Below are 26573 nucleotides of genomic sequence, written 5' to 3'. Positions count from 1 at the left end.
GGAATGTTTAAAGTGCGAGATGATGGGATTATTCGGCTGTCTTAATGCGAGTACATGATTAGTAGTTTATATTAAAAGCTGTTTAGTTATAATACGTGTGGATAGGCTTTATTTCCAGGTCTTTATGTGTAAGAGGAGGCATGTGTATGTGGGGGAGCTAAAGGCATGCAGGCAGACACATGGGATGTTTGAACGGCACGGTGATAAAGCTAGTTGCTTGGCCATGGGAAAAAGTTGAGCTTCTGCATGCAAGGATAAGTAGACTTCGTTCCCATGCATGTGGTCTTCAAGAGGGAGGGGGTTTGGATAAAGTGAGAGACTGGAGAGGGTTCTCTTTTTCTTTCGTTGTGTGCAACTTTTCCTTTAGGTTGATGGAGAAAAAGATATAGTCGTCCACTACTACTATGGATAATGATATGATATGATATGGCTACTGGCTTTAATGTTTTATGTAGAGATATGGTGAGATCGAGACAGAGAGGGTATTCAGAAATTTCATCCCACATATGAGTCTTTGTTTAAATTAACGCATCTAAATCCTAGGGTCTTGGTGGGTCTTAAACTATATATATATATATATATATATATATATAGCAAGAGACATATATACCCATCAAGCTTTTATGTCGATCGACAAAAGACCCCCAAAGTTAAGAATAATGGGATTGTTTAACTTTGCTTTGTTTCTTTCTTATTGACCAGATGCATTCCTCAAATGTGGACGATCTTCTTTTCATGTCACCATTCATCAAAATTGTATGCTTGCTGGGGATAACTACCCACTTAAAAGAATGCATGCCAAAGTTCACTAAGCGAGTGTGATAACACATCAAATATGCATGACTATTAATTATGCACAGTTTTTTTTAATCTAACATAAACGAGTGTGATAGATAGAATTATCAAAATCATCTAGCTTACCAAACTGTATACACATTGTTTATTTGTTTTTAAGGATTAAAGAATTCGCACATCAGTTTCTCTGACCAATTCGCTACTGTAAAATTTAGAGAACAAAAGATTAGTCATTTCATAAATTCTATAAAATCTATTTCATATCAGAATCCCTACCCATTCCTTAAAATTTAAAAATAGTTCAAATGCTTCTCTAAAATTACCACTGTAGCTTCCATATCCTTTAAAACTAAATCTTTTTTCAAAACTGTTACTTTGAAACAATTAATAAGAAATATGTACAAACTTATGCAAATGCTCATATACACACAGATATATATATATATATATATATGTATGTATATATAATGTTTCATGTATCTGGTAAAATAATATTGTTAGACACCATGAAGTCATATATTATACTCCAATCTTTTCAGTGGTATATATATATATACACAAACAATGAAAGCCCAAACTCGAAGAGGCCCAAACTATAGCATAAGCTTTAGTTGGGCTCAATTATCCTTAGCTCTCATATATATATATATATATATATATATATATATATAGACATAAAATTTGTCAAAATAAATAATCAACTTGGGCCCGACTCGAATATAAATGAGTCTAAGTTTGAGACTCAAAATTTAACCTTGAATTCATTAATTTTTAGGATTATTTTTCTTAGATGCTCTAAATTATTATCCATATATATTATTTGAATTTCTGTTTATCACGTACACTCTTGAATTTAAAATTATAATCTTTTTTATCAGAAAATGTATATAAAATATAGTGATAATTTAGAGTTTGTAAATAATTTTATTTTATTTATTTTTTAAGTCAATCGACAATTACAGTTTAACTTAGGCTCCAAATGAGCCAAGCCCGATCGAAATTTTAGGCTCCAAATGAAATCCATGCTCGATTCTATAAACTAAAAAATTATTATTTATTATAATTGATAAGAGCCGAAACGTGTGGACAAATGTGAGAAGGAGAAGTTGGCTACGTGGCTTAGAATTGAAACGGTGTGCTCGTAGGAATAGGTTGGCTACGTAGCTTTGATATCCAAGTGCCACGTAGGATAGTCGAATGAGATAGCTACTTCCAACGGCGATGGAGAATTAATATCATGTCACTGTTAATGAACGTCGATCCTCTTCCGCCTTCTCATTAATTACGTTTAGTCTCCTAACAAAAAGGGTTTACCTTGTCGGCTTGACATAAATTAACGATAAGATGTATTGCTTTCAAACCTCCATCACCTTTTCATAGGAATAATTTTTCTTGGGCCCAACTCATATGAATGCATTAATAGGTTTTATGACAAATAATGTATAGCTAATTATTTGCCCTTTTTAGTACCAGAGTGGGGTCGCTGTGCGCGTGATGGTCTCGTGGTTTTCACGTGATGGACGGCCATCCTAACGATAACTACGTAATTAATGCATCCATCTGATTGCAACAATTTCCAAATTAATATATATATTTTTTTCTCCTTAATCGTGGATTTAGCACGTTGATACTGGACCACAACATAATTATATTAATAAAAATAAAATATATTAAAAGAAAACTTCCAAAACAAAAAATAAACCATTTCGTTAATTACGTAGGAGCATCAGATGCTATGCTATATATTTATATATATATATATATTATTCTCCAAAAAAAATTTATATTAACCTTATTGTAAATATGTCACTTCATAGACTTTTGACTCTAATCGTGTAAACGCGGGTATAGAAAATAATAGAAAAGGAATCCTGTCATTCGATCTAGAATGATACGTTCTCTAGAAATTCGATGAAAAAGGAGACTTAGTCGACTTTCAAGGCTAATTATTCCTTAATTAACGACTAAACCAACCCCCAATTTGAGGCTGTTTGTATTTATTATTAGGCAGGGGAGTTACTAATTAGGTTGGCTTGGATTAAATTAACTAAATTAATTTTTGGCCAAAATCTTAGGTCTCACATTCGTCCAGCGTACGTAAACGCTGCAATTAAACAAAGCCACAAAGTCGTACGAATTTTCTGGTGATAGCAACGACACAATTCCCCCCGAAATTATCCTCCAAACGAATATTTTTATCAGATTAATTAACAAAATCTCTATTCCCTCCCCGGCTATATATACCCAATTAACACAACCTCTTCCTTTGCCCAAACCAAGTTAATCATGTCGAAGAGGATCACCCTGGTGCTGTTCATAGGCTTCTTGCTCCTCTTTGTCTCCGTGTCCAAAGCTGCAAGACATGAACCAATGGAACCCAACAAGGTATATAGATTACCCAAATAAGGTTTTGATATGTTGATTTGATTTGGTTTATAATTTGCATGAATCACTGTAGGGTTTGGAGAAGGAGAGCTTTGGGAGAGACGAAGGATGTGAGGGAATTGGGGAGGATGAATGTTTGATGAGGAGGACTCTCTCTGCGCATACTGACTACATCTATACCCAAGAGAAACATAACTAGTGGCCGCTTTTATTTAAAATTTTCGGATTTTAATAGGATTGCTAGTATTTATTTGCAATCCCATCTGTTCCATATCTAAATTTATATATATATATATACACATCTAATAATTATATTATTTATTCGCATGATTTTTTTTTTAATTTCTTGTTTAATGTTTCTTGGATCACCGAGTATAAATGAGCCGAGTGTGAATGGGATAGCTTGTGCTTAGCCTTTGCGCGTTAATTTTTAAGTCGAGCCTCCATCAAGCTTATTTCAAGCTTGAGCTGTAAACTAGTCTAAATCAAATTTAATTTAATTCAAATTTGACTCACTTCAAAACTTATTTAAGCTTATCAAATTAAATTTTGATTAAAGCGTGAAATTACCAAGAGATATGAGGCCATAAATTTTAGTTTATTTTGGCAAGCTCGACTTAAAAAAAATTGGATGACACAAATATAAATATAGGAGGTGAAATAAATTTAGAATTACCTACAAGGAAATAAAATTAGTTTTTTTTTTCTCTAAAATATCATATCATATATATAAATCGACAAAAAAAGAAGAGTGATTTATAAGTTGAAATGATTCCAAGACTTTGAATATTGTTGACATTGCAGATTATAGAGAGATCCAAATAAGCACAGCATCGTAAGTTTCCTTGCATATGAATATGATGTACATGGAAGCGTGGTTGGAATCATCTTTTGGGAGATCATAGATTCAAGTTGTCATGAGGTGCATGCTACTGGAAACCATTAACCATGCATGCGCATTTGGATGAGTGGTGCGCGGTAGGCAACCACCACCATTCAGATGCTAACTTAGTTGTCTGGAAACAGCCATTTATACATTTTTCATGTGAATTTTGTTTTTATGTCGTCCATGATCATATATTGATATATAGTGATGGATACTGGATACTATTTGGTAGACCCATCGCCAGAGCTGCATGAAAGCTATAGTTTTTGCTGTTTCACCCTCTCTATCTATCTTCGGTAATTAATGAATAATGAAAACAGTGGATTTGAGAAACGTAGATTCGGTTGAAAGTAGGGTGCGATGTGAAAATTTACCGAAATAATTAGTGTTAGTGCACCGATCACCGAGCCCAGTTGCAGCAGTGCCTCCACAGTCGCCTGTTCCCTCTCCTCTCTACTATTAAACCATCTCGATCTCTTCTTCTCAAATATTATTCCAAGCTAATAATTCACCAGATCGGTCTTCATGAAGACCACCACCACCACCACCCTCATCTTCGTATCCCTTCTCCTTGCCTCCGTCGCCACGTGTCGTGACCTATTCCATGGCGCCGGCTTTACTGTCCCCGGATTCGGCGGGGGCTATGGCTACGGAGTTGGATATGGCGGCTACGGCAGAAACGGCGTGGTGCCGACGTCCGTGGTGTGCTCAGAGAGGGGCCCATGTTACAAGAAGAGGGTGACGTGTCCGGCCAAATGCTTTACCTCCTATAGCCGGTCCGGGAGGAACTACGGCGGCGGAGGAGGTGGAGGTGGATGCAGTATTGATTGCAATAAGCACTGCCTCGGCTACTGTTAGTAGTAGATCGATGTTTTTTTTACTTTTAATGATGTAGTGGTGTGTTTCGAATTTTAAGATCTGACGATAAGTGCGAAGCTTTTGTCAAAAACTATCCGTAATGCAGCTAATTAAGATGCCACGAAATTATTTTATATATCTAGCATTCTGATGCTTCCGAGTATAATTTTATTGCTTGAAACTATAACCATGCTGGGAAGCAAGTTGTGAATTTCAAACAAAAGAAGCAGATAGATGATATTTTTCTCGGTCTGTATATGAGAGAATAATGCTATGCATACAATTAAACACTTCACAAATATTTTTGGTGTGATATAATTTTATTTATTAATAATAAACACTATAAGATGAAGAAAAGAATATAAGCGTATCATCTTGTTTATAAAATATTTGTATTGTGTTTGTAGATATATATATAATATTATTTTATAGAATCGTTTGGCAGAAATAAAAAATTAGAGAAAAGAAAGAACTTATGTCAAATAAATATAGTTTTTTTTTCTAATTTTATTTTGAACGTTTAGTTAGAAAAATCGGAATAGGTAAAAGTATTTAATTGTCATTGGTGGGACATTACCATTTTCCTAGTTTAATATAAATAGATATTTTTTTGTTATTTTCTCCTAAAAAGATGACAAATAATTATTAAATATAAAATTTATGTTATAATTATTATTATCTTCTTATGATTGATTTCTAGAATGTAATTCTCTATAATTACACACTATATAAATACCATCACAATAGCGTCAAAATATTTTACTACAAATATAGAATAAAGCATCTGATAATCATACTAAAATGCGAGTGCTCGAATCTAACTGAGATAAATAAGAGTCATTCTAATATATCACCAAGACAAATTAGTTATTATTTATTTGAAATAAAAGAGAGAGAACTCGTTTTTTCATCCCAAACGGGCCCTAGAGTTGCATCGAAGATGGACTCAGAAGTGGAAACGATTACCATGCCGAATAGAAGGAAGGCGACAATAACTCCCCTCCTGCTGATCCACCGGGAGAATTCACACCAGAATTACTCTTCACGACTTCAATTAAACTATTCCTCAAATCTGGCGGAGGCTTCTCCTTAAGCTGTCGTTCTACATGTTCTGGTGCTCCGGTAAGCCTCTGAACCAGCTCGCGAAAGCCTCGTGGCTCTACTCGGTATACCTTCGGCTGCACCGGCTGTGACGCCGAGAACCCCGGCTTCCTCCACGGCTTCGCCGGCGATCTTTGGATCGAATGGAGCGCTGGGTGAAACGGCTGCGGCGGCGGCGGCGGCGGCGGCAGCTCTGGGGCTTGCATCATATGAAGAGGAAGAGGAGTAGTTTCCATTTGCAATTTGCAAAGGCATACAAACTAATGAACGTAGGAGAGATGCCGGAGATGATGATAAATATACGACATATGATGCGGTGGAATTAGATAGAGACCACGACCCCTCAAGTTCACGTCAACGTGGCGGCTATGTTGGCGACCACGTGGGTGCGCTGGTCAAAGTAAGCGAGATACGACTAGATAAGTCATCCGGTCCAAGGTGTTCACACTAGCGGAGATGCCGTCACGTTGTCTTAGACTGAGTCAATTTGAGTGTATAATCTCGTATTACGCAGTAAGAGAATGTACGATTAGAAACCCAAACCCAAACCCAAACCCAAGCCAACAATAGAGACAACAAATAAGTTCCCAAGCTGCTAATACATAGAAGAAATCGAGATATAATTTAGACAAGCCGACAACTTGGGGGCACACGACGCCCCCCCGAATAAGGGGCTCTATCGCGACTCTAACGGATTTGGATTTACACTGAAGCAAGCACAACAACACCGAATAGATGAAGCAAGAAAAAAGTCAAACTAAAAGGCCAAATGGTTGTTATAGTAGCAGCAGTGATAGGAGGGTGGAAACAAGGAGGTAGAGAAAGAAACATCTCCCTTCTCCTGTAGCCACATAGGATAGCTACAGCGGGCTGCTGTAAAAATCTTTCATGCGATTTGGGCCGGAACCGTTGGTATTCCACCCTTTAAACTGGGCTTTTTGGCAAAATTGTGGGCTTTAGAATGAGCCATCCAATGAGTGAGAAGAGAATGCTAAAACTAGCCCAATCCATCTTAATAGGTTAACAGTATATTATTGTAAAAAATAATATTAATATTAATATATCATGAGTTAATAGGTTAATTAAATTAGACAAAGAGGCTAGAGCACGCTAATATTTAAATTTGATATTTTTACTAACCGTCCAAAAATTATTCAAACACAACTTTACTAGAGAAATTAAACTCGCGAACTCCGGTTATGTTAATTTATGTATGTTGGTCATTGAAAATTTTAAAATAAAAATATAAAAACTCCCATATTCTCGGTAACGACGGTTGATGTAATGAAATCTCACATTTCCAATAACAATACTAGTTCAGAAAATTATAACCTATATATATATATATATATGCTCCTATTAAAGTTTTGTAATAATTTTTGCACGTGATCATGGAAAAAGTCCTTTTATCAATATGGAGCATCTTCACGTGAATTCTAGTCACCATTTTCTTCGAATCAGCAAGATATAATTAGTTATTACTTATGACGCTATCTATCGGGCTTTTCCGATAATTTTATCCACTCCTCGTCATCACATTTGATCAGGACCGTCGAAAAACCAACTATTTTGTCGGATTATTTGACCAGGCGTTATAAAAACCAGGGGAACCAATTTGCCGGTTCAAACTTCCAAACCAACCATGAGGTCAAAAAGCGTGACTAGGCCAACGTTGAATTCAAAATTAGCCCTTAATTCGGTCAATTCCTCTGCCTAACATTCACAATCATTGCTGTAATTTGGGGAAAAAAAAACATTTGTTTCTCTTCCAAACCGAATAAATAAATAGTTGTAGTTGTGTCCATTGATTAAAGTCAAATATGAAGCATTCGACACTATGAGCTCGTGGCGGTTGCCCGTTGATGAGATCAAAAGGTCCAACCACCTAATCTTGATTAGGTCTCGTCGACAAAATGCTAAACCCTGGGGCTATGAATGAATGCCGCGGTTTCAGGTATAGCGTGAGTTATCCGCGAAACTTTTCGTCCTTATCCAGCCACCAACTAAAGAAAACTACACCGAATAAGTCCCCGGAGGAGAAAAAGTAACCGTCGCACCTACATAATTATCAACTATCATTAATTGTTATTATTATTATTATTATTATTGTTATCCCCACCAACTCATATCTCCTATAAACTTTATCCATTATATAAACGCACCTCTTCTATTCCATCGCAAATCTTCGCTCGATCTCCTGCATAACTCTTTAGCTATTGATCCGATAAACCTCTTTATCTGTCTATTGTTTGTTTCTCCATGGGAAGCAGGGGCAGCCGGTGGAGCCGGTGCCTGAGGGCGCCGCTGCGGGTTCTGGGCCGCGCGCGGGACTTCTACGTGAGGAGCATGACCGGGTGCGCCGGTCACATGAACTACGGCGCGCCGATGGGGTACCCGGCGCTGGGATCGGTGCCGAGGAGTTACAGCATGAACAGCACAAGCGACGACGATCTGAGGGAGCTCATACGCGCCGCGTCGCAGCGGCGAGGAGGAGGGGGAGGGGGTGTGGCCGGGCACGTGCAGAGGAGCCAGAGCGTCGCGGTCGGCAGGATCGACGAGGACGCGCCGTTGGAATTCAACGACCGGGATTTTAAGATCGGGTCGGATTTGCTGTTTCCGAGGAGCAGGAGTTACGCTGCTGGTGCCGTCGGTGGGATTAATGGGGGAAAGAGGAGGAATATTAGAGCATTCGTTTAATGGATAATTTGTGATAAATCTGTTCTTTTGTTTTTAAATTTTAAATTTTCAAATCGTTTACTTTAGGTTTTAAACCGCAAAGTGGACTAGCTCTTTATCTTATCTCATGTTTACGATGTAGATAAAACGATGCTTATGGTTTTTTTTTTTTTTTTTAAATTTAAATTTCACTAAAGATTAAGTGTGCACACTTTGAATGGTAATAGCGTTACTAAGCCACCAACTTATAGTTGATAGCGAACGCTTCTATTTGTCTGGGGCGCAATAATTAATGCAGGCTGATATTTTGCTCAATAAATTCAACAACATCGGCATATCAGTCAGTCCAGCATCCACTGATAAGTAATCGTGCAGCGAATCAGAGATAACCTGTCCATAATCTTCTAGATGGAAGTGCGATAAGATACCCGCCACCTAATTCAATTTTGTGGCTTATACTACGTAGGGGGTGCACTAATTAAGTGTCTGAACTCTATAGCCAGCCAATGTGGTTCCGACAGCAATAAAATTCTAGAGTCAAATCCGCAGATCATCCCGGCTGCCTTCCAGAAAGGAAGAAGTATGAACTGGGGACTGGAATTTGGAAAAAGATACACCAAACAAGAGCGATGTAGGCTTTCCTAGGCATATATTTTCCTCTTCTTTCATCCTGACCATCTCTCTAACTTTGTCTGGTTTAGGTATTTGTAGATATCCTTCTCTTCTGCCACTGCAAATTCATCGTATTTGGCCTTTAATATTTTGACACATGGGAATCTCAACCCGGCTGAGGAACTTGAAACTTGAAAGTAAGTTTGCCCAAGAGAGCACACCGGACCCACCTGAGTCTTCTAATTGCCAAACCACCTTCTTCCTTTGATTGAGTCCGAAACCAAGTGCTACCTAGCCAATAAGTGGAGATGGCTAACAAGGTGGCATTGTTAAGACAAGTCTGTCGGTCATTGAGAGCAGACTTCTGTTCTAACCTGCCAGCTTCTTCTCTACTTTGTCGATCAGCGGTCTGTGTTCCATTGCCTTGACCCTCCAACCACTTATGAGAATACTGAAGCTGGATTGGCTTATGACCAAGCTACACAAGACACGAGCTTCATGGCTTAGCATATATGGAAATAAAGGAACTCGCTCGTGTTTGGTGGAGGTGCAACAAGCCCAAAGGTTAGTGGCATGTAAAGCTGTTCAATTGACCAATGACTACAACAGTATGTCAACTCCCTCACGGCTACCAGATGCGAGTCTATGAGATGGACCATCCTTAATTAGGGATGGATGAAACTTATAGATGAGATTAACAAAGAATGAGTGGATTTTACTAATACAAGTGAAAAATAAATATGTCTGGGTGGTGTAGTTGGTTATCACGCTAGTCTCACACACTAGAGGTCCCCGGTTCGAACCCGGGCTCAGACATTTTAGCTTTTTTTGGGGAATTTTCGACCCAAGTCTCATCCTTTTGTAGCCTCACAGGCCAGCCCAGACAGCCCAGTCCATCCCGTTAGCTCCTGCGGGGCCCACTGTGAGGTGAACCAATCATACCTTGAGGACAATGAAGGAGGATAGCCGGAGAGGGGTGGAAAAGATCTGGAAGTTTCCATCTCGGTCGCTCATGCCGTCATAGAGAAGGGAAAGAAAATATATATATATATATATATATATGAGGATTAGAAGTCCTCATGTATTTATTTAATCTAGGTCTTCTTTGAATCGATTCGAAGCTTTTGCATCTCTTTGGTGATCTCTGCTCGGTAACGATCTAATCTCTCTCTTCTTCTTCGATTAAGATTTGGTAATTCTCTACTTTAATCTCGTCCTAGCTTTTTTTAACTCGCCACGAATTGATCCATTCTCGCGGATAATTTCTTGATTTCATCTTCGATATTTCGCTTTTCTGTTTGTAGATTGGTTCCGTGTATTAAATTTGCGCTTTGCGTGTTCGATCTTATAGACAACTTACCGATCTTTCCATTTCTGGGTGGAATTCATCCATAGTACCTGTTCGGCCTTGATCGATTTTGGAATTCCTTCATCATTTTGGAGATAAAGTTGGTTTAGCTTTTATTCGAGAGTTTGATTAGTTTTGATTATCTATTGCTTAAAGGTAGGGTTCCTGATTGTTTGTGCATGATTTCCTCAAATACTCTTTGATGTGTACTTCGTTAGTTGGATGTTTTTATTTTCCCTCTATATTTCGCTCTTCTGTTTGCAGAGTGGACTTTCGGATATAATTCCTTCTATGATATAATCTAAATGGTGCTTTATCTAATCACTAACTTACCTGCCTATAGAAAGGTGAAAATTTTCATAAAAGAAGATTTTTTTTTTAAAGTTTTAATTTGTATTATTTCCTGCGCAGTATCATACATTATTCAAACTGGCTTCCCTGGTAGTTTAACTATATATAATTATCCTTTATATTCTTTCTTGTTAATGCAGTGTATTGCTTGTGAGGGTACAAAGATGGCTAGTGGTTTTGGGGAATCGGCAAGCAGAGACCCCCAGAATGCATCTTCCTCTGGTAGCAGCAGCAGCAATGAAGCTGGGAGTTTTGCATGCAACATTTGTTTTGAACTAGCGCAAGATCCAATTGTCACTCTCTGTGGGCACCTCTACTGCTGGCCTTGCCTTTACCAATGGCTCCATGTCCATGCTCACTCACCCGAATGCCCAGTCTGCAAGGCTTATATTGAAGAGGAGAAACTAGTGCCTCTTTATGGACGAGGAAAGAATCCAACTGACCCACGGTCTAAATCGATTCCTGGTGTTCAAATTCCAAATCGCCCTGCAGGGCAGAGGCCTGCAACTGCTCCTCAACCCGATTCTAACCAGTATCCGAACACAAACCCGTGGTTCATGGGTGGGGCTCCGGATGCCAATGGTAGGTGGGGAAACTACACATTCTCAGCTGCTATTGGTGGTTTGTTCCCATTGTTGAGCTTCCAAGTGCATGGTTTTCCGGATGCAACTGCTTATGGGCCAGCTGCTGGATTTCCATATGGTTATGGTCATGGCCATGGCCATGCATTTCCTGGTGGGCATGCTCATGGATTCCCACGACACGTGCCTCATGGACAACAGGCGGATGTCTACCTAAAGGCATTGTTAATTCTGGTTGGTGTTCTTGTAGTTGCTAGCCTCGTTGCCTTTTAGATAGTTTATGCCATGCTTTGTTGCGAGCAAATAATGCTGATTTGTCTTTTTCGATTTCTGTATGCATTAATGTGCTTCCTTATCTGCCTGCACAAATCTATTATCCTTCTTGATGGAAGTGTTCATAAAGTGTGCATGTGCTGTGGCTCAACAGTTATCTATACTGATGTCATTCTCAGTCTGCTTCTTGCTAGAAAATACACTCTGTAATTTTCGTTTGTTTGTTTTATCAAGTTCTTGTTGTTTAATTAGTGGTTGACCAAGTTTGTTGCATATTGTACCATGACTTCTACTTTAAACAACTTGATTTCCTACATGTTTATATGATGGATAATTTAGAGATCGAGGGACAAATATTTGCCGTTTCATCTTTACAAGACAACCACTACATTTGGCTGGTTTGGTTATTGTGTGAAAAAGCATTTTTAACTTTCAAGTACTTGCACAGTTTCAATACCAGAAAGAGGCTCTCTAGTATGATTGTAAATTGGTTTGTTAGTATAATATTCTCTTGGCATGCTTATACATGAATTTGCACATATTTTGCTGCCTACAAGTTTGACATTTTGATTGTCTGTCTCTGGATTAAAATACCAGAAACTTATAGGAATATAAGACATGTAAATTAAAGAACTATTTATTTTGTGATGCATGTGTTGCTAGGTATAGTATAAGACAGATTATGCACAATTGCGAAATATGTGGGCTTCTCTTACTTTTGAGCAATGGAGAAGATACCAGCTGGGTCTCATATGGGCTTTGTTGCTGTAGGTTGTGATAATTTGCATTCATAAGTCATGGTTCTGATAATTTGGTTTTTAGACTTTTGTTCATGTCATCGTGATTTGAGATGACTGACTGGTTATCATTGTTTTACTGAACTAAAGCATCGCATCCTTCGTTCGCAAAAAGTCTGTAGAGCTCAATTTTAAGTGAAAAAAATCTCAACCGAGATATTGAGGAGGTCTCCATAGTTACTGTACAAAACCTATCAAATCCAGGATAGTGGTTTATCTTCAAAGCCTTCGAGACTACTTGGTGAATGAAGTATCTCCTTATTATTATTATTTTTTTTGTCAAAATAGAAGGAAATGACAAGTTCTATAAATTGTATTTTGTACTCTTCTGTACTACATAGTCTTAGTGTTAAAATGACAACTGAAAATAGCCCTTATTCAAATCTTATTCTATTTTGTTTATTGGATCTCATCATGGTTTCATGGTAATAAAAGATTTCCGATGGATGGCGCAGACACCAAGCATCTTGGGCAAGTTCTGCAGCTACACACCTCAGCTGTAGCCAAAGATAAAATTAACTGGACTTAATTTTCTTGTTGTGTTCATGATGAGCTGTGGCACTAGCAAGTGCAAGTGAGATGTAAGATGTATGATATTATGTTTATGTGGCTGGCTTTTGTGACTATATGCTGATGGAATAGCTGAAAGGAAATTGAGAAATTCCTGGTTTTTGTTAAGTTTACTTGGAGGTTCTTATACATCTCCTATGTTTTGGGTCTGATACATCCCCACTTACAACATAATGCAAAATTTATGAAAGTTTGTATTTAGTTATTACACTTATGTATGAAACATATTTTTTAGGTGGTGTTTGGTAGTGTAATAAACTAGTTTAGCTATGTCTACTTTTTTAAGGTTGCATAGGAAAGCTTATATCAATTTAACTATTATAATGTTTGGTTATAAATCGATATATTATTACATTTGATGTAATATAAAAAATAATAGATTTAGAAGATATTTTAGCAAATGATTAAAATATTATTTATAATGGATGGATGATGAGAGGAGAGGAGAGAAGAGGAGAAAGAAAGAGAATGATTGAAATGATAGCAAGTCTTTTGAAGGTTAAAATAGTAATTAGCTGTTAGTAAATATAAAATATTGGATGGAAAGATGAGAGAGAAGTAGGCATTAATGAATACACGAATGGGATATGTTCTTGTTTGATTATTATATTAGTTTAAACTTTACTATATCAGTACAAGCTTATGCTTATTTTTACATCAACGTAGGGCCCTAATCTTTACACTAGTCTATAATCGGACGCCTTCTTATTTTGTATGTTTGTGTTACAGTGTCTGAATAACTTGTGTGTGTAATAGATATTTTTATATGCCTATGTACTTTCTGCACAAGAATAACAAAAGCTCAGTCTGAGGAGTCCCACCTTCCTTTTAGAATAGGGCCATTGGCCATTGGTTGGTGGACAGAGGGAGAGGGTTAGGCCGAGGGTGGGGCAGTCTTCCATATGTATTTTCCACACCATGTACTCGTCTCCACTTAGAGCTATAAACTTGTGCATGTAAATTATCAGTATATGTTTATCTATTGAAGGAGATTCCATTTGATTGAAAGATTAGTGCTATTTTCAAGTTCTACATGTAGTCATCTAGATATGGAGATCGGTCAACAATATAAGAAGCAAGATCTGAAGTCTTATCTCTCCAGATTGTCATTGACACGCTTCCAAAAAGAACCAAGTTTGAAAAGTCCATTACTAGATTGCTAAACATTGTCCTCTTCCTCCATTTGCCTAGGTAGGCAGTCCATAGTCTCATATACGTACAACTGTATATGCCCTTCCTTGATATATATATATATATATATATATATATATATATATATGATTGTTATATCCTTTGTATTACAAGTTAACAAAGTACAAACACTCAACTTGCGTTATTCTTTTTGAAACTGTAGTGATGCTCCAAGTCAAATGTACATATTAATGCATGCCATAAGATTCCAAAACTTGGGATAAGACTCCCCTTCTTCCTACTTCGTTCGGCACGCGATGCACTACAAAAATATCCAACCTATCCTGTTCATATAAGCTCATAATTTCCCATAAAGAAGAAGAAAATAGTGGCAGGTTAATATCGAACAGACCGAATCAAGTTTGTTATAAATTTAGTTCTTTTGATATTATAATTTATTCATATTCAATGGAGTACTTTAACATGGTGGAAATTTAGAAGAAAGCTATGTAGATCTTTGATACACACACTCTCTCTCTCCATCTGTCTTCTTCTTCTTCTTTTTTTTGAAGAATAATAATGGATTCTCACCTGCTGCGTGGAGTAATAATCTGAGATAAGTATAAATTAGGCACTAACTCCATCGAATTGCTCATGCGCAGGTTCTAATTTTGAACTAAAGGCAAATAATAAAGTCATGCAACAAAAGGTCTATTCCTAGCCGTAGAGCATATATGCTCATGTTTCACATAATAAAGAGACAAGGAGGCATAACAGCACATGGACTGTGGTCGATCTCCAAATGCATCAATTAATGTGGTAAGCATATCCAAGTATCCAACCATCACTCAATGCTAAACAAACCCCTCTCTTTAAGAGAGCCCATACCCATGACAAAGAAGCACACCTACTTTTTAAAATAAATTTAGAAAAAAAAAGAAAAGAATATCACTTTCTCATGTACCTTAAAAGAATTTTACAGTTCTTGTCAGAGGTTTCATGGAAGCTAAGCAACCCAATGCTACCAAACCTCCTCCCCAGTGGGATGCTCACACTCGAAGCAAGAGAAAGAGGGAAGTCACTTTTTGGTGATTGGCATTCAAGAACTGAAAGATGTGCTCTTCTCAGCTACGAGTAGCCTGAGAGAAGACTGAACCCAGACCTAATTCCGAGTTCTGGTGATGTTTTACAATCTATACATGGAAAGTGACTTTTCATCTTAGTGATGAATTAAAAAGATGCAAAAGAGAGGAGTGGGCCAATCAGGAGTATGACACTATAACTAACAAGCTAAGTAGTTGTAGGAGATAGTCGGAGAGGAAGAAGAAGGGGAAAGATGCCTTCTTTTGTGTTAAAGGGTCTTTTTCGCAAAGAAGTTTTTACTAGCACATGGGCACTTGTGCAAATTGGCAATTGACACTTGGGTTTGTTCTTATTTGAGACTTGAGAGAGGATTTATGGTGCATGCCGTTAATTTTCATAACCTAAATATCCGATCTTATTGGACGTACATGCAAAATTACATGCACGGTCAACCTTTCAAAACGGTCAATTTGGGCGCATAGCGAAAGACCATCCTGTGGGCAAAATAATAATTTCAAGTTCCTGTCACCAGTGGTAATGCCACGCGTCACGCGTGTCGACTTGTCGGCGTCCTATTTGGTTCTATCCCGTTTTCGTCAATCCTAAGTAGCCTAATCATTTTTTATTTGGGTTCTTTTGCAAACATACAATATATAATATTTTACAGAAAAACCTCCCCTCTTTTACATATTTACAATTTGACTAGTAGAAACCACCTCCACAGGAAACAAAGTTTCCATTAAGATAAATATCTTTATAAGATTGAAATTTAAGCTAGTAAGAGCCAAAGAGGTGGTGGTCTGCAAATCTACATGTAAAAGGAGAAGGCTATTTGTGAAAATATGCATAAAGATCATGTGGTTTATGACTTTATACTCAATTTTCCTCTCAACTTTGACTTCCCCTACTCCACCCTCCTTCCTCTCCCTCGTATAAAATAATCCCAGCTCCCACTTCTCCCTTCCTCTTCCACTCCTCGACGCGATGGCCTACGCTCATCTCTTCCTCTTCCTATTCTTCACCTTCTCCTCCTACGCTGGTGCGCTCACCGCCGGCAAAACCCTAGCATTCCACGAGGCCCCTCAGTTCTACAACTCCCCCAGCTGCCCTCCGCCTCTCCCGCCGTCCTCCGCCGCTGCGTGCTCGCCGGATGCGGCCGTCCACGTGGCGATGACGCTCGACGTGGCGTACCTCCGCGGCTCCGTGGCGGCGATCTTTTCCATCCTGTACCACTCCTCGTGCCCGGAGTCGATGCAATTCCATTTCCTCGCATCCTCGGCGATCTCCTTCCTCAACTCCACCATCTCCTCCTCCTTCCCCTTCCTCTCTTTCCAAATCTACCCCTTCGACGAGTCCCGGGTTTCGGGTCTCATCTCCACCTCGATTCGCGAAGCCTTGGATCGCCCGCTCAACTACGCTCGATCCTATCTCGCTCGCATCCTACCGGATTGCGTCCGCCGCGTCGTGTATTTGGATTCGGATCTGGTTCTAGTGGACGACATCGCGGGTCTGGCCTCGACTCCGCTACCCGATAACACCGCCCTAGCCGCCCCCGAGTACTGCAATGCTAACTTCACGTCGTATTTTACGCCCACTTTCTGGTCGAACCCGGCTCTATCGATGACGTTCGAGGGGAGGACGCCGTGTTATTTTAACACGGGCGTGATGGTAATGGATTTGGAGCGGTGGAGGGAAGGCGGGTACACGGAGCGGATCGAGGAGTGGATGGAGCTCCAGAAGAGGATGCGGATTTACGAGCTAGGCTCCCTGCCTCCATTTTTATTGGTCTTTGCGGGTCGAATCGCGGCGGTGGACCATCGGTGGAACCAGCACGGCCTCGGAGGCGATAATTTTCGCGGGTTGTGCAGGGATCTGCATCCGGGACCCGTTAGCCTCTTACACTGGAGCGGCAAAGGGAAGCCGTGGGTTCGGATCGATGCAAGTAGACCCTGCCCACTCGACGCCCTCTGGGCCCCCTACGATCTTCTCCGCGCACCGTTTTCAATAGATGACAACTGAAATCACCACCGTTCCTTCTTTTATTTTATTTCATTTGTATTTTACATCTTTATTTTTTTTTTCTTTAACGCTCGACGCTCAAATAAAAAGGCTAATATATAATATCGGCTGATCAGGAGGAAATGAGGTGTAGATAAGTGATTGTGGGATGGACTCATGGAAGCAAGAAAATTAGTAATATTTTTTGACCTATCTATCTTTTAATCCTATGCTTTTCTATTATTAGCATGGCCATGTGCAATGCATGTGTGTACCGAATCAAGTACATGGCAAATACTGAGCGAGGGGCTTCTCTCACAATTATTAGAGCTCTCCTAGCACATGCTCTACTAGTACTTTTAATATAACTAAGTATCCAAAGAGTAAAGGTGGCAATAATAGTAGAAGCGGTGGGAAATTCCCATAATCCCAATTCCCAAATCTTAATTAGCCTAAAGTAGTTTTGATATCATTTTCCAAGCCATGTTATTATGTCTCCTTCCAAATGGCCCCTCTCTTTCTAATTACGACCTCCTTTTCTTTGATAGGAGATTCCAGTCCGTTGTTTTCCCTCAAAACAATGTAGGAGACAACTCGTACAAATCCTCTACGGACTTCTTTCAAAACAGAAGAGAGAGAGAAAAAAAAAAGGAGCATCCGACTAAGATATGATCGGTTGTTATATTAACTATCAATTTATTCGAAAACGAAGAAGGAGCCCACACAAAGAGAGTGGGCTCTGCCTTGCGATGGACCACTAGTCGGCCCATTAATTTTGAAGGCCCAGGACTCCAGGAGGGATCTTAGTCATCCAAAAGACTAATTTGCCCTCCCATGCCTCGAGACTCAAAGAGTCTCAGTATGGCCACGTAGAAATCGGTGCCCCTATCCGCATCCGCATCCGCATCCCCTCCTCACCTTATCCTTCTCCAATGGCAGAGACCCGCGTCACTGCTCTCCTCTCCGATGTCTTCCCTCCTAAACCCCGCCAAAATCCTAATCGCACTCCCGATCTCCAAATCCAAATCCCCTTGCTCCCTCCTCTTCTCCGACGGTCGAATTGTGCTCCGGAGCAGCCACTCCTATGCCCTCCGAGTCGGATGTAAGCTGAGGACCTCCCGGGATAGCAAGAGCGAAACCCTAGCGAAGAAGGAGAAGAAGGAGATAGTCCTCTTCGATGCGGCCCCGCCTGTGTCGGAAGTTGCCGGAAATGGCGAGGCTTCCGATGGGAAGGGGAAGGTTGCTGGGATCCCGTCGTGGGGTTTCCTGAAGCGGGCGCCGAAGAGGGCCTTGGCGTTGCTCTCCAACCTCCCCTTGGCAATCGGCGAAATGTTTACTATTGCGGCGCTGATGGCTTTGGGTATGTTGGGTTGTTCTGTTTGTATTGTTCCCTATGTTTGATGATTAGTGGGCAAAAGCTTGATATTTATGAAGCCAATCTTAGTTTAGCTGAGTAAAGTAATTTTACGATAAAAGGTGCAGAGGAAGGGAAAATGTATTACTAGGTTTTACAATTGCATATTCTTCCTCTCTATACTCTTCCCTCACCTTCCTTATAGTTCGACAGATGGTGATCTTATCAAGCTACCTCTTTTTTTCTAGAAAACAATGATTGTTGAAGAACTATATGTTAGGTAACATACCAATAATGTTATATTATGCCTTTAACACTATCATAGGGGACAAACCAATGATGAGCCATCCACCTACTTATTACTAGAATCTCTTGTTGAAGTTTTGGGACCATTAATTTTAAACATTGATTCTGATGCTTAGGAAGCATATATGGGGAACTGTAACTTTGTTCAAATGATGATGTAGTGTTTTGTTCCTATGTCCGCAGGTACATTTATAGATCAGGGGGAAACACCAGATTACTATTTCCAGAAGTATCCAGAAGACAATCCTGTTTATGGATTTGTTACATGGAGATGGATTCTTGGTCTTGGGTTTGATCACATGTTCTCTTCCCCTGTTTTCTTAGGCATGCTGATCCTCCTCGCAGCATCTCTAATGGCCTGTACCTATACAACTCAGATCCCTTTGGTTAAAGTCGCTAAGAGGTATTTTCTTTCTTTGATTTTGGAGTCATAAGCAGGAATAAACCAGTCAGAAATAACTAACTCAATTTTTTATTGTCCCATTGTGCAGATGGTCTTTCACACATTCGGCAGAAGCTATCAGCAAACAGGAGTTTGCAGATTCTCTTCCAAGGGCATCCATTCAGGATTTGGGCATTATCTTGATGGGTGCAGGATATGAGGTCATTTTTCATTTTTTATGCTCACTGCTATTATGTACCCTTGCAACTTACATACTGTCAGGTCTATCTCTGCAGTTATATAAGTTTGCCTATTATGTTATATGAGCCCTTAAGAAGTCTTATCCTATCTCTGCAAAATAGCTACTTGGGCTACTCTACTAAATTGCATGTTTCTAGCATTATCCTTCACATTGTGCCCATGACTTCTTAAGACAGCATTCTTCTGGGTGATCTTTTATGTAGCTTGCGAAATGCTTCACTGTACTATCTGTTTTGGTGCTTTTTCCTGAAATTTGATAAAATCCCAAAACCAGCAAAACTTCTGAAATTGAAAGTCTGTAGGTTCAAATAGAACAGAAAGTTAAACTGAGTAGTGGAAGCTTTGCTTTGCAAGAAGCAATTTTTCAGAGTCTGTTTTTAGTAAAATCTTACCACATTAGTTTCACAAGACAAATATTGAGGCCTCTTCTTGTCTTTGGTTGCTCTTTAATAAGTCAGTAATCGGTATTAATCTCAGAATGCTTTGTTCCTCGTATGGCAGGTATTCATTAAAGGGCCATCTTTATATGCTTTCAGGGGAATGGCAGGTCGATTTGCTCCCATTGGCGTGCACTTAGCAATGCTTTTGATCATGGCAGGAGGTACACTTAGTGCAACTGGAAGCTTTAAAGGTTCTGTAACTGTGCCCCAAGGACTCAATTTTGTTATGGGGGATGTAATGGTTCCTAGCGGCTTTCTTTCTTTTCCACCACAAGTTTTCAATACTGAAGTCCATGTTAACAGATTCTACATGGATTACTATGATAGTGGGGAGGTAATGGCTTATAAATAGGAGTGACTTTCTTTTGTCCCCTCTTGCTATTTAGTGCTTGCCTTCACGAAACTTAAAATGATTCTGAATACCTCATTTGACATTCCTATGATGCATGATCAGGTTTCACAATTTTACACTGATATTTCACTATTCGACCTTGACGGTAAAGAAGTGATGAGAAAGACAATTAGAGTTAATGATCCTTTAAGATATGGAGGGATCACAATCTACCAGACTGATTGGGGGTTTTCTGCACTCCAAGTATCAAAAAATGGTGAAGGTCCTTTCAATTTGGCTGTGGCTCCCTTACAGATAAATGGTGACAAAAAGCTTTATGGTACATTCCTACCTATTGGAGATGCTGATTCTCCTAACGTAAAGGGAATGTATGTTAGATTTTTCTCTATAATCTCAGTTCCCTCTTTTAAATAATTCCAGGTGATAAGTCAACTGTTTTTTACCCTTCTTCTGTTTCTAAAATTTATCAGATCAATGCTCGCTCGTGATCTGCAGTCTATTGTCTTGTATGATCAAGAGGGCAAGTTTGCGGGAGTTCGCCGACCCAGCTCAAAACTTCCTATTGAAATCAATGGTAACAAAATTGTGATTGAAGATGCCATTGGAAGTAGTGGTCTCGATTTGAAGGTGAGGGATCAAAGTAGTGCCTTGGTAGGCAAATTTCCAAGATTAAGCTTCACTCTCTTTTCCCTTTTCATTCCTCTGAAATGTGTCTTATTTTCAATCTTATCAGACTGATCCTGGGGTGCCTGTTGTTTATGCTGGATTTGGTGCTCTGATGCTCACGACTTGCATTAGCTATTTATCCCACTCACAGGTGCTGCATCTCTCTCTAATGCCTTATACTCTTAAGTGCACATATATCTATATGTACTTTTTTTCTCCCTTGTGAGAAGCAAAAATGTCCAACTATAAGATATGTATCTTCGCTTATCTTAGATATGGGCCCTCCAAGATGGGAGTACAGTCGTTGTTGGAGGCAAGACCAACAGAGCAAAGCTAGAATTTCCTCAGGACATGAATCGCTTACTAGATAAAGTACCAGAGCTGATTGAAGCTGATGAAATCTTGGATACTTAAACTGATTGATATAATTCATAACTCCGGTTGAGATCAAATGCCTTGATGCTCATTTGTTGCTGGGTCGAGTATGGAGACTATTTTTGAAAGAAGTGTTCCAGGTTACATTTTGGATCTGTCTGCTTGAGGTCTCCGGACAAAATTCAGTGCCTTATCTTCCGCCGAAAGAATACACAACAAGTTACAACTGTAACTTTGTAATAGACTTGCTGCATGATTGCGAGGATCACCTTTGTATAATTTATGGCTTTTCCAAATCAAAGCCCATAAGATATAGTATGGTTGTAATTTTTGGGCATTGGAAACCTATCTAGGGCGATGTAACTAGATAACTTATTCTTTTTTCTGTAAAAGATTTATCCAGTCTAAAGTTATTGAATGTAATATAAAGAAAATTCCTTCGGCATACGAATTATACATCATAGTTTGTTTCGATGTACTTTGCCGTTGAGAAAATAATCACATTCTTCAGAAGTTTCAAAGATATGCATTTCGTCAATCTTTTCTTGTAGCACTGCCGTGAGCGAGTATTTGATCAATATATTCGTACTTTATACTCGATATCTAAATCCAAATCAATATATTGAAGAGCGAGGGTAGGGATCATGTTGTTTTGCTCTGTAATGGTGTAAAAGTGCCAACTGACATTAAAACATAATATCATGAACATTCAAATGAGCACATCAGTGGTGATAACTAATAAGATTGCGTCGCACCAAAGTAAGCAAAACAAACAGAATCATTGCATCAGCAAGCAATATCGACTTCGATGATAGAAATTGAGAAGTCGAATCTTGTTAAGAACTCAGAGAATTTCACATAGCTTAGGGACCTTCACGTCGTTACATGTCGAAAAGCACTAACAGATAAAGAACTCTGGTGCATGCAACAAATTGCAGACAAGCCAATTACCACCAAAATCCTGTACAATGCATCTAAAAATAAGAACAGAAACCTTAATGAGTTGTTTCCCTCTCTAGGAGGCAGTCAAACAGTATCGTCTGGTCAACAAACAAAACCTCTTCTGTTATTGTTTTTCATCCATCACTCAAACTTTTTTTCTACATATAAAGCACGACCAACTTATTCTAGTCCAACTGATCAACTTCTATCCAACTGCAAAGTTTGACCTTGCTTCTCAGTGTAAGGCCTTATGAAAGTCCTCCTCCACCAGACCTCAAAGGCTCTCTGGAGATTAGGGCAGTTATCGCCAACTTTCAAGAAGCTTCCCAGCCATGAGAGTAATATAGTCTGCTGGTCTTCCAACGGAAGTGTCAGGATCGTTCGGCCAATTCCTTCTTCCGCAACTTTTCGGTCGAATGATCTGCAACAATGCTGCAACCAACTGTAATCATCAATCAGTGGCTGCAACCAAACATGCAACAGAAGCTGTCGGATGTCCTTTGAAGGAAGCATCTCTCCTCTTCCGATACCAACAAAAAGCCTAGCTGAGACACAACTAACAAGGTGACGCGACACAATTGGTATCTTTGAATGCAACCCGGCGAGCTCATTCTGGCTTGCCCATATGACTGCGAAATCATCAGCTATATGCCTGTCGGCCAATATCTCAACCAACCAAACGAGATTATCTGCATCAAGAGCTATCTGCCGCATAACAATATCTTTGCTTTCCAAAGATGTATCAGCAAAGTCATCATCAGATGCTCGCCGAAACAGAGCTAGCAGCGAGTCCAAGCAACCCCGACATGAACTGTATAAAGTTTCAATACATATGTCTGCTGATCCATTTATCCAAATGTTATTTTCCTTTAAGAGCTTCAAGACTAGGGATTTCATCTCGCGTCGCCCTTTGTCCTCACTGCTTTTCAGCACCAGCTCCATGATACGTGAAAGCGTATCATTAGGGGGATTGGTGATATCGGAACACACTCTTTTCAGTAAAGGACTGACTCCATAATTATCACTACGAAGATGTCTTATAGACGATATCACACTTTCTTCTTCTTCTCCAACCCATGGAACTGCTTCTAGGTAATCCAAGCATGATATTACACAAGCACGAAAGCCAAGTGATTCAGCAACCTACAAAATGTCAGCTTAAATCATGTAGAAAAGCTAACAAAATTTGATTTTTTGATTATTAACTAGACAATAACAAGAATCAGCTTAGAGCAATCTATATACTAAGATTGAGTCATACAATTACTTTCCTGCTAAATGAAGTGCTCAATCTATATATTTAGCCAAAGGCAAACAAAAAAACTTTTCTCAGCTAAATGGAGTTTTTACAAAGTCATAGATCCTATTCAAGATAATTCAAACAAGACTCCATATCGTGGTTAAGCACTTGAGCACCAAAAATAAGAACCAGTAGCCCAAATAAAAACATATCAAATTTGCATAATATGACCCAACAAGGGCATGTCAGCTATTTGTTCTGGTGACAAGATTAAGGATCAACTACTTACCAAATGAAAACATACGAATCAAAATATAAATGGAGAATTTTAGCAGAGAGATGTTTAATATAAGAAAATAGGAAGACAAAGAAAAACAAATCTTTCTTGAAAATGAACATAAATTGAAGACATCATTAGAGGATACACCTTCAATATGCGGAGTACACGTGGAACAGTTTGCTTGATTAATCTGTGCTTCACTTCCTTACAGTACATCAATCCCACTGTCTCGACGTAGATCTCCACATCTTCACAATCCAGTATCTCAACACATGATACTGGAGACTGTCCAGAGAGTCTATCTGAAAAGTAGCTGCTGTTCTCTGCAAGAATATTACTGTGAACAGTCATTTTTACTGCAAGCCCTTCTTTCCCATACAAGATAACCTTCAAATCGCTCGTTTCAGGTTGACCAAATCCAACAGATATCTTATGTTGCTGACTCTCTGCAGTTGGCTTCGGTGGTGGTCTCTCGGAGGCCGTTGTTGGACTTAAAGCAGGATTATCGGTAGTTGGACATCTCTGATCATCTGAAACCGGCCTAGACCTTGTCGGTGTAGAACTCGTTCTCTTTTCTGATGCAATATTTGGTGACTTCTCTACTGAGAAGGCCTTTGATGTTGGAAGAGATGACCCTTTATGCTTAGTTTGGTGGTTTTGATTCTTTAAGGTCTTCTGCAGCACAGCCGGCGAAGGGCAACACCAGAACCCTTCCGGCGTTACTGCAATTGGTACATTTCTTATCTTTGTCTGCCCTGCTCCTGGTTGAAGCCTTCTAACCCTAAAATCCTCCATTTCTTAACCAACCCTCTCTATGGGATTTCAGATTTATGGACCCTTCTCAAGAGCATGTCAAGTATGAAACTTGATTTCCCCAAAAAGCTTTAATTTTTTCTCAATAGATGACACTCACGTGTAAACCTAAACAGTGAGAAACAGAATTCAAGAAAAGGAAATGAGTTGTCTAGTTGTTTGGCCGCCTTCGCCTTCAGATAACAATTCTTCTTCCTAAATTCTAGTTTGAAATCAGGAAAAGAAAAAAAAACTGAAATAAAGGACAAGTAGAGACGCTCAAAACTAGCAAAGGAAATGCATTCAAACCCATGAACAATGTCTTTCCGTACGGATTTCTTTAATAAAAATGCAAACGCATATCACCATTCCGCGAGGCACAATTAGAAAACTGAAATTTCTCATCACATCCATGAAAAGATCCAAATTTTGGCAGACGAACATGTGGGTCGTCTTCAAAAGCCCAAGAAATCACACCAAATTCCAAATGCAACCAAATCGACAAGCACAAAACTCTAGAGAACGAAGCATACTACGAAATAGCCAACCTTGACCGAAAAATAAGAAGAAAAAACCCACTTACTCCTTATTGCTCAGCTCCTTTGACCTCCCATGGCGTACTCCTCCATTTCTTTCCAACGTAAAGCAGAGGAAAATATAGGGAAAAAAGAGAAGAAGAAGAAGAAGAAGAAGAGAGAGAGGAACCTTTGCAAACGAAGGGGTTCGTTCCAACTTTTAACAGATAAGCATGTCCTTGCTTTTCCCATCGTAGAGATTCGACGACATCATCATACCAACTCCTCCCTCCTCTCTTTTATTATATTTCTTCTCTCTCTTCCCTTATGATTTCCGGAGCGTAGTACTCACAGTCCCACTTCACGTTTCAGATGCCCAGAAAATGCCCAAAAATCTCTGACTAAGATACTGCAAGAGTGCTACAATTCTAACATCATTCGCATAATTGCATAAATACCCTTCCAAATTGCTTATTTACAGATATATCTACATTAACAAAAAATAATTTATCCACTCATTTTTTGCAAGTATATTTTTAAAGTTTTATTTCAACTTATTTAACCGCAAGATTACATTAATCATTATTTGGTTTATTGCTTCTCATGGGGACCATAATGAAAGGATAATAAAAAAACCAACTTGATTATTTTGTGTTGGCTTTTCCTTTTGGAAGTATGGGAGGAGTGGTAAAATCTCAAATGTTATATCCAAGTTGAGGATAATGTTTTAAAACTTAGTCCAGTCGTGTGCTTCATTATGTCTAATGACGAACAAAGAAAAAGCTCAAAAGATCTAAAATGGAATGACTGACTTCTAAATTAAACAGCTTTGGATTGCGAGGATCGATGTTGTACTGTTGGAACGATGTTGACTAAACCACTTTGAGCTCCATCGTCCCAAAAAAAGTAAAAGCCATGGAGCATTAAATAAACACACAGTTTAAAATTTTGTTTCAGAGAGTATATTATTTAATAAAATTTTGCATTATACGATATATTTAAATATAGCATGCATGCATGCATGCATGTATGATGGGTTAGATGGGGGGTGGTTGGGTATGTGGGATGATGGAAGAAAGCGACAACATGATGGGACAAAGAATGCACTGTGTGCTCGTGGATGTGTGTGGTGATCGAGGTAAGAGGAAAAAGAGATTTATATGTGAATAATTAAGGAGGATTAAGAAGACGACGAATTGGTTTTTTGTATGGGAGAGAGAGAG

At 39.1% G+C, this 26573-nt stretch overlaps 5 protein-coding genes and 1 non-coding gene across 11 annotated transcripts; 5 read left to right on the top strand and 1 right to left on the bottom strand.

The window, feature by feature from the left end:
• The first annotated feature begins 8074 nt into the window (after window positions 1–8074).
• LOC140796672 (uncharacterized) lies at window positions 8075–8824 on the top strand. Its single transcript, XM_073149745.1, has one exon. It carries the CDS (start codon window positions 8285–8287, stop codon window positions 8720–8722), a length of 438 nt encoding a protein of 145 aa, XP_073005846.1. The 5' UTR covers window positions 8075–8284; the 3' UTR covers window positions 8723–8824.
• Window positions 8825–10055: 1231 nt separating this feature from the next.
• TRNAV-CAC (transfer RNA valine (anticodon CAC)) lies at window positions 10056–10129 on the top strand. The gene has a single exon. It is a non-coding gene; the product is annotated as a tRNA-Val (tRNA).
• Window positions 10130–10253: 124 nt separating this feature from the next.
• On the top strand, window positions 10254–13346 carry LOC140796925 (uncharacterized). Of its 5 annotated transcripts, none has more exons than XM_073150139.1 (3): window positions 10287–10505; window positions 11153–11827; window positions 13099–13346. In XM_073150139.1, the coding sequence occupies exons 2-3, from the start codon at window positions 11177–11179 to the stop codon at window positions 13174–13176; spliced, it is 729 nt and encodes a 242-aa protein (XP_073006240.1). In that variant the 5' UTR covers window positions 10287–10505; window positions 11153–11176; the 3' UTR covers window positions 13177–13346. The 5 variants fall into 5 exon arrangements, with proteins under 5 accessions (XP_073006243.1, XP_073006240.1, XP_073006238.1 ...); XM_073150137.1 differs by having other exon boundaries at window positions 10288–10464; XM_073150140.1 differs by having other exon boundaries at window positions 10289–10464; window positions 13119–13346.
• Window positions 13347–16232: 2886 nt separating this feature from the next.
• On the top strand, window positions 16233–17670 carry LOC140796817 (probable galacturonosyltransferase-like 1). The gene has a single exon (XM_073149947.1). The coding sequence runs from the start codon at window positions 16432–16434 to the stop codon at window positions 17464–17466; it is 1035 nt and encodes a 344-aa protein (XP_073006048.1). The 5' UTR covers window positions 16233–16431; the 3' UTR covers window positions 17467–17670.
• A 658-nt stretch (window positions 17671–18328) lies between these two features.
• Window positions 18329–22039, top strand: LOC140796816 (cytochrome c biogenesis protein CCS1, chloroplastic). Its single transcript, XM_073149946.1, has 8 exons — window positions 18329–18805; window positions 19289–19508; window positions 19597–19708; window positions 20250–20522; window positions 20643–20908; window positions 21011–21167; window positions 21274–21357; window positions 21480–22039. Exons 1-8 carry the CDS (start codon window positions 18412–18414, stop codon window positions 21618–21620), a joined length of 1647 nt encoding a protein of 548 aa, XP_073006047.1. The 5' UTR covers window positions 18329–18411; the 3' UTR covers window positions 21621–22039.
• Window positions 22040–22414: 375 nt separating this feature from the next.
• Window positions 22415–25774, bottom strand: LOC140796871 (BTB/POZ domain-containing protein At3g50780-like). 2 transcript variants are annotated; one of them, XM_073150025.1, is made up of 3 exons: window positions 25541–25774; window positions 24191–24964; window positions 22415–23666 (listed from the first exon to the last, which is right to left on the bottom strand). In XM_073150025.1, exons 2-3 carry the CDS (start codon window positions 24836–24838, stop codon window positions 22722–22724), a joined length of 1593 nt encoding a protein of 530 aa, XP_073006126.1. In that variant the 5' UTR covers window positions 24839–24964; window positions 25541–25774; the 3' UTR covers window positions 22415–22721. The 2 variants fall into 2 exon arrangements, with proteins under 2 accessions (XP_073006126.1, XP_073006125.1); XM_073150024.1 differs by having other exon boundaries at window positions 25419–25715.
• Window positions 25775–26573: the final 799 nt, after the last annotated feature.

This window comes from Typha latifolia, chromosome 10, assembly GCF_019914945.1.
Source record: "Typha latifolia isolate L0001 chromosome 10, TyphaL0001v2, whole genome shotgun sequence".
In the NCBI taxonomy this organism is placed as follows: domain Eukaryota; kingdom Viridiplantae; phylum Streptophyta; class Magnoliopsida; order Poales; family Typhaceae; genus Typha; species Typha latifolia.
Note: the sequence above shows the minus strand (reverse complement) of the source record. Positions and strands in the feature narration are given on the sequence as shown.

Excerpts from the sequence above, each read along its gene's own strand:
- LOC140796871 (XM_073150025.1), bottom strand. The coding sequence starts at position 24,838 with ATGGAGGATTTTAGGGTTAGAAGGCTTCAACCAGGAGCAGGGCAGACA. Across the intron at positions 23,667-24,190 it reads GTGTACTCCGCATATTGAAG|GTTGCTGAATCACTTGGCTT; the intron begins GTGTATCCTCTA and ends GACATTTTGTAG.
- LOC140796817 (XM_073149947.1), top strand. The coding sequence starts at position 16,432 with ATGGCCTACGCTCATCTCTTCCTCTTCCTATTCTTCACCTTCTCCTCC.
- LOC140796816 (XM_073149946.1), top strand. The coding sequence starts at position 18,412 with ATGTCTTCCCTCCTAAACCCCGCCAAAATCCTAATCGCACTCCCGATC. Across the intron at positions 19,709-20,249 it reads TGATGGGTGCAGGATATGAG|GTATTCATTAAAGGGCCATC; the intron begins GTCATTTTTCAT and ends CTCGTATGGCAG. Across the intron at positions 21,168-21,273 it reads GTAGTGGTCTCGATTTGAAG|ACTGATCCTGGGGTGCCTGT; the intron begins GTGAGGGATCAA and ends CAATCTTATCAG.
- LOC140796672 (XM_073149745.1), top strand. The coding sequence starts at position 8,285 with ATGGGAAGCAGGGGCAGCCGGTGGAGCCGGTGCCTGAGGGCGCCGCTG.
- LOC140796925 (XM_073150139.1), top strand. The coding sequence starts at position 11,177 with ATGGCTAGTGGTTTTGGGGAATCGGCAAGCAGAGACCCCCAGAATGCA. Across the intron at positions 11,828-13,098 it reads TAAAGGCATTGTTAATTCTG|ATTTCCGATGGATGGCGCAG; the intron begins GTTGGTGTTCTT and ends TGGTAATAAAAG.